General features: G+C 42.9%; 1 protein-coding gene across 1 annotated transcript in view; it reads left to right on the forward strand.

Moving 5' to 3' along the window:
* Positions 1-11,419, forward strand: part of XRCC5 (X-ray repair cross complementing 5) — a 93,893-nt gene that overhangs the window by 41,746 nt on the left and 40,728 nt on the right. Inside the window, exons 14-16 of the mRNA XM_019522646.1 lie at positions 1,578-1,774; positions 8,867-8,960; positions 11,159-11,228. Of these exons, the coding sequence (XP_019378191.1) occupies positions 1,578-1,774; positions 8,867-8,960; positions 11,159-11,228 (361 nt within the window). The remainder of the gene's footprint in view (positions 1-1,577; positions 1,775-8,866; positions 8,961-11,158; positions 11,229-11,419) is intronic.

An 11,419-nucleotide genomic window follows, 5' to 3' on the forward strand; every position in this document is an offset into this window, starting at 1 on the left:
ATTGTCACAGCACAGAGGTTTTGGGGAGAAACAAAGGTGGCTTCCTGCCACAGGCTCCGTGGTCAGACCCAGAGGGTTGTAATTGATGGCAGTCACTCATCATGGTGTCCTGTGACCAGTGGGGTCCCCCAAGGCTCTGTCCTTGGACCCATATTGTTCAACATCTTCATCAATGATGTGGGCATTGGAGTCAGGAGCGTGGACTGGCCAAGTTCGCCGATGACACCAAACTTTGGGGCAAAGCATCCACACCAGAAGACAGGTGAGTGATCCAGGCTGACCTGGACAGGCTCAGCAAATGGGCGGACGAGAACCTGATGGTGTTTAACACCGAAAAATGCACGCTTCTCCACCTTGGGAAGAAAAACCTGCAGCATCCTTATAGGCTCGGCAGTGCTACGCTGGCTAGCACTATGGAAGAAAGAGACTTGGGGGTCATCATTGACCACAAGATGAACACGAGCCTGCAATGCGATGCTGCGGCTAGTAAAGCGACCAAAATGCTGGCTTGCATCCATAGATGCTTCTCAAGCAAATCCTGGGACATCATTCTCTCCTTGTACTTGGCCTTGGTGAGGCCGCAACTGGAGTACTGTGTCCGATTTTGGACCCCACAATTCAAAAAAGATGTGGAGAAGCTTCATAGTTTCATAGTTTCTAGGGTCAGAAGGGACCTGAGCAGATCATCGAGTCTGACCCCCTGCCATGGCAGGAAAGAGTACTGGGGTCAAACGACCCCAGCAAGGTGTTCATCTAACCTCTTCTTAAAGACCCCCAGGGTAGGAGCCAGCACCACTTCTCTTGGAAGTTGGTTCCAGATCCTAGCCCTGACAGTGAAGTAGCACCTCCTGATGTCTAGCTTGAGAGAGTGCAGAGAAGAGCCACATGCATGATCAGAGGTCAGGAAAACAGACCTTATGACAACAGGCTGAGAGCCATGGGGCTCTTCAGCCTGGAAAAGCGCAGGCTCAGGGGTGATCTAAACCTATAAGTTTATCGGGGTGCTTACCAGGATCTGGGGGAACGTTTGTCCACCAGAGTGCCCCAAGGGACGACGAGGTTGAACGGTCATAAACTACTGCGAGACCGTTTCAGGCTGGACATAAGGAAGAATGTTTTTACTGTCCGAGTCCCCAAGGTCTGGAACAGCCTGCCATCGGAGGTGGTTCAAGCACCTACATTGAACCCCTTCAAGAGCAAATTGGATGCTTATCTTGCTGGGCTCCTGTGACCCCTGCTGACTTCCTGCCTCTGGGGCAGGGGGCTGGACTCGATGATCTTCCGAGGTCCCTTCCAGCCCGAATGTCTATGAAATCTGTGAAATCTATAATTTTCGTAGAGCTTCCTGTTGCCAGCGAGAATGACTTTACTTGCATGTGTGATGTCATTGGTTAATATTGTCGACTTGTCTCTCAAAGTTTGTTGCACCACATGACATTTCCGTGCCAATCTTGAATCAGTCTGTTTCTCATATGTGCAGAAATCATATTGTATTTATAATAAATTAAGCCAAATACAACTGTATTGTGGTATGCACGTATAACCTGAAAACCTGTCTTCTCTCCACACCGTGACAGTGTCTGCATCATAAGGCTTTTCACCCGAATGAGCCCTTGCCACCTATTGAACAGCACCTTATCAACATGTTGGAGACCCCTCGGGAAGTGAAAGAAAGATGTCAGACTTCTCTTGAAAAAATAAAGTCGCTTTTCCCCCTAAAGGAAGCTGGAAAGAAAAAACAGCAGAAAACTGCCCAAGATATCTTCCGAGACAAGTAAGTGGAAGGGTTTGTATGGATTTTTTAAATACATTGGCCCTTAATTGTTTTGGATTCTGTCTGTAGGGTGTTGTCGTTTGAAATCTTTTTGTCGTGAGATCACTCAGTTATGGTATGATAAAGGATATGTGGACAGAGGATTTTGTGGTACCAAAGCATCTCTCGGTAGAGCCCTTTATGATAGTGTGCCTAGGTAGAGTGATAATTTTCTCGTGGTCTGTCTGTTTTTGGCTCCAGTCTCTAGGTCCAGGGCATAGAAGGTCCAGTCTGTATTTGTTGTCCAGCAGTCGTAGCAACAGGGTTTGAACATGGGCAACAAAAGGTCTCACTTAGTTTAAGATCAGGCTCATTATGCAGCTTCCAGTTTTAATGGGTTGGCATCTCTAATAGATGAGCTAGTGCTTGGAACAATGCTGTGTTACAGGTGGATTTAAATTTAAACTACAGTAGTCAGAGCTGGATTTGGGCTTTTAGGGGTCCCAGTATAGTGGATCTAGCTTTTAAGGATCCCAGGGAAGCTGATCTGTGCTATATGAGGGTCTCCAGATTCCCTTCCTATACATCCTTATATCCCTGTGCCTAATTTAATATCTTAAACTTGTAAACCTTCTGGGACGGGGATCCCAACCAGCTTTTTTCTTTCCATTTTCAACAGCAGGGCTAATTGTCTGCCTCCACCTCTGCCACAGGGGAGCTGCTTCAGGACTGGGAGTCTTCACAGCTAGATTAAGCTGATATTTCCTCTCCCTTCCTGGAGTTCAATAGGCAGGAACCTGTTACATGAAAGAAATGTCTGTGCCACTAATGCTACTGAATCCCTGTGTTGACATAATTTAGTGTTCTTATCTAGACCGTCCCAAATGAGGAGATTCAGAATTTGAAGTTAGCTTCGTGCTCCTAACTCACGATGTTGATATTGCAAGGGGCCTTACAGAAGTCATAGAGAAGTAGGGCTGGAAGGGACTTCCGGAGGGCTCATCTAATCCAGCCTCCTGCCTGAGGCAGGATATCCCCATCCAAACCATCCTGTGTAAATCCATTGTCTAGCCTCTTAACAAAATGAGCACATCTGATTTTGGGTTGTGCTGTACAGACTATGGTGGTGTGGTACATGGCCACCTTACTTCCAAGCAGCCTTTGTTTTGTAAGCACGTGCAGTAGCTTTATAAATTTATGGACATATTTTTAGAGCAAATATGGAGATATACTTTAAAAAAAACATGCATTACTGTGTGCCATTCATGAATCTACTCATCTGTGACAGTGACTATCATCTGTGATGATTAGCCTGCTCATCTGTGATGGTGACCATTTTTTGCCCAAACCCAGATTGTCAAGTATCTCGTCTTCTTTTCCACTCACTGCTTTGATAGTGACACTGGTCTTTTTTTGTTTTAAGCACCGTGCATGTGTGCTGCTGTTCGGACCAAATTCATTGACCATGAATTAATAAACCCTACCGTACTCCTGATGCAAAGACAGTCAGATGCTAAGTTAGAAACAGGAGCTGGATCATCCGGGAGAGAGAATTTGAAGAGAAACATGTGAATGATCATTGGGAATTGTCTGAAGATGTTTTACTAGATGCCCAAAAACTTCAATCTGACAAGAAAGAGGGCTATGTTGGTTAAAAATTGATTGGACTTGAAGGTGAAATAAAGGAAAAGTTGATAGAAATGGATAGAAATCAGTAGGTATAAGCTGTAGAAAATTGACAAGGAAACGCAAAAGAGTGCAAGGAAAAATGTATGGCCAGCAGAATTATGGGCAATAAAAAAGATATAAATTCTGGGGATTTTTTTATGCATGTAAGAGATGAAAGGAACTTTGAATTAGTCCATTCATAAATAGAAATGGGGGAATTGTTAAACTAAAGGAGAAGCAGTCAATAAATATTTCTGTTCTGTATTTGGAAAAAAGTGAAGTGATATAGCCCTATCATATAATGGTGATGAAGCACTATATGCTGCAAAAGTAGCTAAGAAGAGTACTAAACCACAGCTGTTAAGATTAGACATCTTTAAATCAGCAGATCCAAGTACCTTAAATTCAGGAGTTTTAAAAGATCAGGTAGCTGAGCTCTCTGGATCATTAATGCTGACTTTTCATTCGTAGAAAGGTGGTGAAATTAGCTTTCTTGCGGCCCTTTGGAAGGTGGTAACACTCAAAAAGGGTAGATGTGATGACCTGAGTAATTACAGGCCTGTCAGTTTGACTTAGATCCCAGGCAAAATAATGGAACAGCTCATACAGGTCTCAATTAATAAAGAATTAAAAGAGGGTAATATAATTAATGCTAGTCAACATGGGTTACTGGAGGGTAGATCATGTCAAACTAACTATATAATTTTTTATGAGGTTACAGATTTGATTGATAACAGTAATAATTTTAATGTAATAGACTTCTGCTAGACATCTGACTCTGTACTGGCATTTGAAATAAGGAAGTGGAATGACACCCATGATGTGGTTTTACAAACTGGCAAGACAACAGGTTTTGAGTGGAATTGTAAATGGGGAAACCGGGGGCAGGTTTCTGTTGGAGTCCCCTGCGTGTCCGTTTTTGGTCCTCCTAATATTTGTATTGCTCACCTGCTAGGAAATATAAAATTATTCTTGATAAAGCTTGCAGGTGAGACAAGGGCGCAAAGAGGGGCAAGCAAATAATGAACAGAACAGGTCACAGAGAGAGCTGTCGTTATTGCTTGATGAAATGGATGCAGTCAAACAAGATGCGTTTCAGTACAGCCAAACGTAAGCTCCTGCATCTAAGAACAAAAAATATAGGTCATGCCTATCAGATGATGGACAGCATCTCTAAATTCAGACAGCACCTATAAGATATTAGAAAGCAGTGACGCTGAAAACGTCTTAAGCATCGTGCTGAATAATCAGGTGAATCTGAGTTGTGATGTAGCATTGTGGCTCCAAATCTAATGCACTCCTTGGGGAGCAGAGTACTATTAAGTGAGGAGTAAGGAAATTATATCACTTTTGCAGTTATCTGGAGCTCTGCATGCACTTCTGATGTCTAGACTTGAGGAATGATGTTGATAACTTGGCGAGGGTTCACATAAGAGCCCGCAGAATGAATAAAAGATTGGAATATATGCCTTATAAGAAAAGACTTAAGGAATGCAATCTGTTCAGTATATCAGTGAGAATGTATAGGGCTGGTTTGACCCGGTCTGTAAGTACCTACGTGGAGAGCAGTAAATTGTGGATAAAATTCCCTTCATTCCAACAGACAAAAGATCCCCTGGTTGGAAATTGAAGGTAGACAAATTCAAATAGAAATACAGTATACATTTCTGCGAGCGAGGGCACTTAACCTCAGCAGTTTACCAAAGGCGGTGATAGATTCTCTGTCAATTTTTAAAGCAAGTTTTAAAGCAAGATTGTCTTTATAAATGTTGTGCTGAGTTCACCCGTAGCTATGGGATTGGAAGCCGGTATTAATTTAGGACCATCTCCTGCCTGCGTTGTGTAGGAAGTAAAGCAAGTGGTGTTTAATGTGTATCGCTGCTCTTTAAAACAAGGTATTACACGTTGAATCGGGGGCATCAGTGCAAGTAAGATGCTGGTTCAGGACAGAAGTTGTGTTTCAAGCATGGGTCTGTGATCCAGTAGATCAGATACCTGACTTTCCTGTTCCTCTTTGTGCCACTGACACTGGGTGACCGCAGGGAAGTCATTTCATTGCTTAATTTTGTCATTTTCTGGGGCTGCTTTGTACGGCTTTTTCATATGTGCAGATGCAAAGTAGATCTGATTATGATTTATATTGATTTGTATTGCTATAAATACGTTTATCGGGAATCATGAATACTAGTCTTATAGCTTAAAACAGTGTGTCTCAGCCTTTTAAGATTCAGGACACCCCACTGTAACATTTTTGAATTTTGCAGTTTCCCCAGCTGGAAACCACTGCTGCACTGCCTCAGTTTACTGCGTCAGGGCTCAACCGGAGAGTTGTCGGTGCTGCAGGCGAGCAGAACTGCCCCGCGCTCCTCGGGCTCAACCCAACCAGGGAGGGTCTGGCAAGAGCATGGGCTCACGCCTCCGGTAGGGTTATCGGATAAGTTTAAAGCAGGCAGGAGAGCCAACTCATGCAGAACCCCATCCTGGTCCATTCCCGCACAGCATCTCCTGGAAACAGAGGTGTGTGGAGCAGGTGAAACTCTGTTTCTGGGAGGAGCATGGGGAAAAGGATGGGTAAGGACAGAGGCATGAGGAGGCCCCACTTCAGGCTAAAGAGATAACCTTAATGTCGAAGGAGTGCATGCTTGTGCTGCAGCCTTTCCTAGTCTAACTGTGCATAAGCCACACGGCACGTTTGAACCTGGCTGCAGTGGTGCCCGCATTGTGATCTTGCAACACCCCAGTTGAGAATCACTGGCTTAAATGCTGTTCATTGGGAGGCTCCCATCTAAGTACTGACTTGACTCAACTGTACTTAGATTTTGAGATCTAAGGGGGTCACGCAAGGCAGTATGGTTTCATGCATACAGTGTATTCCAAGTAGGCATTCAAAACGTAATGGAAATTTCAGTGCTCGCTATTCATTTTTGTTTTCCTTGGCAAGAAATCTGGTAAAACAAAGGGACTGTTCCTTTCGCTATCTTGGGTTTGACTTGAAGGTGTTGAGAAAAGTTTTATATAAAACCTAAAAGAGAGTGTACAATTCCAGTCGTTTAAATTAAACTCAGGGTATAGAGAGGTGTAACAACTGTGGCAGTATCGAAGGACACCGATGCCAGCTGTTGTTGTGCAGCTGTTAGCATCTGATGAAGTGAGCTCTTGCTCATGGCAGCTTGTGCATCTCTGATTCAGTTTTCTATAAAGGGCATCTCTACCTTGCCTTATGCCTGCCTTCAGACTAACGTGGTGAACTGCCTCTTTTTTCACTTTGTGATTCTGCTGCCATACAGGTGGAACAAAAACCACTCCCAATATTAACCTTGCTTCCTTCAGGCTCAAAGTTAGGGTGATTTAGCTAATACTTATCACTGCAAGCCCCAGCAGGCCTAACAATTAGAGCAGCAGCTCCCTCTCCTGTTGTGAAGTGGCTAAAAACTCCATTTGTCCATACCTTGTCATGGACTTCTCCCTTAGTTTTCCTCAAACAGCAGCTGCAGCTGTCACATTGTTAAATTGCATCTCACCAGTCAGTACATAATAAGCAACAGATAACGTTCAAGAGCAAAATCCTGGGCTGATGGAAGTCGGTATACGTCCATGGGTTCAGGTGAACTACAGTCACGGCAGATCGGGACCTAAATATTTCTGTCACGTTGTCACAGCTGTTATCCTGTTCATAACTTCCAAAAAACATTTTATAGCATTAAGAGGGAGAAGAAAACAGTGAGGCACTAGCAAGGATGAATAGCAGGGTTTGAGAGATTTTTCTTGCGGGATCATTGGGCCGTTATTTTGCCCGTTATCCCGGGATCGCAACGTGCTGGAGAAGTGGATGTGAATGCTTGGACACCCTGAGCGCAGCCACCTGCACTTCCTCCGTTTCACTGGTGACTGTATAGGAGGCACAGACCGAAGGAGACGCTCATCCAAGGTCAGCCAGAAAGTCTGGGAGCAAAGCAAGTTATCCTTCATCCGCCTCCCACGGTTTACCCACAAGGTCACCCTTTCTCTGTGCAAGCAGAGAGCCAGAGTGATAAGTCACCTTATATCAGATGACAGGCAGTGCGGAGGAGAAGGGATCTTATCCCAGCACTGACACAAGTAGGGGAACAGCAAAGATGGGCAGCGATACAAACTGGGGGAGGAGGGAGAGGCCTGGTCTGCGGCGTGGGCAGAAGCACACGGTGAAAATGGATGGTGACTTTTTGACATCTGAGTAAGAGCTCGTGACTGACACTCATGCAAGTTTTAAAACCAGTTCCTGGTTGCAAGGTATGCAAAATAACGCCTGACCCTGACATCTTTTTCTTGTCCTTGCTTTTTCAGGCACCTGCTTGTCTTCACTCTGGTTTCAGGACTTTTTCAGATAACCCTTTTATTTGACTCCATTTTAGATTTCTTTGAAAAGTTGTTTATGAGTGCTGTAATTTAGATAACAATTACTGTTATCGCTCGGTTGCTCTCAATCATTCTTAACCTAAAATTATTCTTCTCTTTCAGTAGCCTCATGCATTTATGTTCAAGAACAAAGATATTGCATGTCATTTTGTTCTTTGATTTCATCCCCCTCCCCTTGTTGTTAGCTAGGCTTTTTTTCTCCCATTGCTAAGATGTGCTCTTAAAGTTTGGCGTAGTATGTGATGCAGGTCAATTCTTGGTTTGAGTCTTCGCCTTGAAATAAGTTAGCTGGGAGGACAAAGCGAGTAGGTAGCCTAAAACCACAATTAGTTTTTTTTTTAGATTACAAGTGGTCTTTTGAAAGCAGTTTGAGAGAAACTGTAAGGTCGTCCTGAGAGAGATCTCACATAGCTAATTGGGGTTTGTCTAGTGAGTTTTGACAGCTGTAAGTGGAAGTTTATAAAGCTCTCATGAATGCTGATGGAGAAGATGGGTTATTAGACTCAGAAGTCTCTGTGTACACAGATATCTAATAGCTATCAATTCCAAGACAGGAACTAGCAAATAATTTTTGAAGGGTAAATGGATTTCTTACTTAAATGTTAAGTTTCCATTACCTGCACTGTCAATTTCATCTTTAAAAAGAGTCTGATGTGAATGCTAAATATCACGAATATGCCCTAACACAGAGCGGGGCTGCTTTTGTACGCAGGCTTCAAATCAGGTGGGTTGGCAGGATCCCGTGTTCTTGGTGATGGGGAGAAAAGACCCGTGGCCAAAATCATCTCCAGAATATGCAGGCCCATAATCCGTGACCTGCGGCGAGAATCGTCTTCGCTTACGCTGGGTTAAATCCAATGCATTGTTTCTGCCGTGTGTCCTCACACTACCTGTAGGAGAACAAGGCATGATTGGTTATTAGCTCAGAGACAATCCTACAGCTAAAGTTTCACTGACGATCTCTTTTCACAGAATGAATTTCACCAGTGCACTGACTGGCTGGCAGGATGATTTGCTTTGATTTAATGTTTTGTCCACCTTCGTTTCCAGCAACGGAGAGGGCCCCAGTACTACAAAGGCAGAAGCTGAAGATAAAGAAGACAGCGTTAGCATTGCAAACCTTGCTCAAGGCAATGTCACCTCCGTAAGCAAATCTTTACAAATCTTGTTTCTAAAGGGGAAAGAATAATTCTAGACCTTCCCATGGGCGGTTTTCTTGGGCACAGACAGATGGCCAGTTACACTGCTTTAACCTGCGGTGCGGGAGGATTTATCTCTGGTAAGCGCTCAGCATCTGATCCCCTGTAACTGTTGGGCTGGTTCTCTCCTATCCCACAACCTGCACCATAATGATTAGCCCTTAATGAAACTGAAATTATTGTGGAATAGCTTCCAGTGACTGCAGGGCAGAGCAGACAGTTGAAACTGGTCCAGTGGGTTCATCTGACTTTATTCCATCCGTATATTTAGTTTCTGCCTATTCCCCGATATCTTAACCGAAGTACAGTTTAATGAAGGGGGTCATTTCGTGTATGCAAAATATGTGATTAAAATGTTGTCTGCCTGAGAATTTTAAGACCATCTGTTGTTGGATGTAAAATGAATTTGGTGCCTTTATATATATCTTAGCATATTTTCCAGTAAGCCTTAATTGCCTTTAGGGTAAATTCTTCTCTTCCTACACGCATAAAGCTCTCAAGAGTAACTCCATAGGTACAAGGAAAGCCGACTCCCAGAGTTGAGAGCCACGATTAAACGTAAGAACAGAATATTTGTTTTAGGTTTTCTCTTGTAGCTCTTGCAAAAAAAAAGCCCCCATGTATTCCATTTTTACAAATCTGATATGATTTTACAAATCTAATATGATTTCATAATCTATTGTTTGTGTGGGCTGGGGATAAAAATCATAACAGTTTAGTCTCATAGCAGGATTAAACCAAGTTTAATTTAGCTTCACATATGTTAGGCTTTACCAGCAGGCAACAATGTTGGAGCCCTTCACCTTCCTTTACCTGCTTGATGCTGGTAGCAGGTAAAATACTTATTTAATATAAATTAATATAAGAGAGATCTCTTGATTCTTTTCCAGTGTATGATTTTTGAAGTGTATGATACATAATGAAAAAAGGCAAAGGCCTGTGCCTGTTTCACTACCAACACCAATTGTTGTTTTCTAATAGTATAGTGTAATCACTGGTATATGGGCTTCCAAACAAGCGATTTATTGGGAGATCTGTGCAAGACTTGTCTGAGTAAAGTATTAAAATAGAGAATCAATTGAGAAGAATTTTGACTTTAGTGAACAGAAGCTAAAGACATCCTTTTTCTGAAGCCAAAAGAGATGTGGGTATGTGAGAAGCGTCTACATGCTAATTGACTATATTAAAAAGGTATCAGGGGAAAAAAGTGTATATATATATTAAAAAGGCATCAGGATGCAGATGGCAACAGGGTGAGCTAACACTCTTTTAATTCCCCAGCCTTTATTGCAAAAGAGTTACTTGCAACCTGGAAAAGGCTGTACCTGTTCCTTTTGTTCTTTTCACTTTGCTCTGAGATCATTTGTCACCGTGCGAAGGGCATACACATGTGAAGGTAGAATATGTTCCAGGAGAAGAGCACACAGAGCCCCCCATCCATCTTCAGAAGTGAGAAGCCTTCCAAAGAGAAAGAGAGCAATTTTAGTTTTTCATGACTTGTTTGCATTGCAATGCACTGGAAAAGGGATCCTGAACAGTGTAGATTTTTATTTATGCAGCTATTCCATACCTTTCTCCTGTAATATCTTTACACCTAACGTGCTTTTAGTTCCTTTACGGTCCCTGTAGTCTCTGTACTGCTTGCTTTCTCCAAGCTTCAGTTCTGAAATGCTAGACTGGGCTGTAAAGGGTAGTCGGAGAAACTGAGTATTAGCTTTTCATTTCCATTTTTCTATCGGGGGGCCAAACCAGTTATTCTCTACCCATGTGGCTATGAACTCTCACTCTTCGTTAAGTGTCTGTCAGGATGAATAAAGAGTCTATGCTATTGAATGTCTCAAAACTGAACTAGCACTTAGCCTGAATGACTGTATTTCTGACCTCCGAATCCCAGAGAAGGTTGTTAGTTCATAGTAGGACAGTATGTTAAGTGTAAGTTCATTTTACGTAACCCTTCTTGCCATAACTGCCCACTGATCAGGTACAACAAAACTTGGCTTTTATTTGACTCACCAGAGCAAAACTATATAACTTCTCCTGCTACTTAAAAATAAACTGAATTGTGAAGACTCCTGTTGCCACAAAGGAAGGAAGTGGAGTTGTGCCTTGGAGGAGAGTGTAATCATTGCTGGATATTTTGTAGGTTGGAAGTATTAACCCAGCAGAAGACTTCCGAGTGCTGGTGAAGCAGAAGGATGCTAACTTCAAGGAGGGTAAGTTGCTTTCATCTGCTGTGATGTTCTTGAATTGCCTCTTCAGCAGTCAAGTGTCCGTAGCAGAATGGTGATTACAATGGTTGGCACTAAATAGACCTCTTTTTGGTAGCCTTAGCTGAGGGGCAAAGGTTTGCATGGACTGTATGAACTGAGCATTTTTAATTTGTGTAGACGTGGGTTAGGATGGA

This window comes from Gavialis gangeticus, unplaced genomic scaffold (genome assembly GCF_001723915.1).
Source record: "Gavialis gangeticus isolate Ggan-Ray unplaced genomic scaffold, GavGan_comp1, whole genome shotgun sequence".
NCBI lineage: Eukaryota > Metazoa > Chordata > Crocodylia > Gavialidae > Gavialis > Gavialis gangeticus.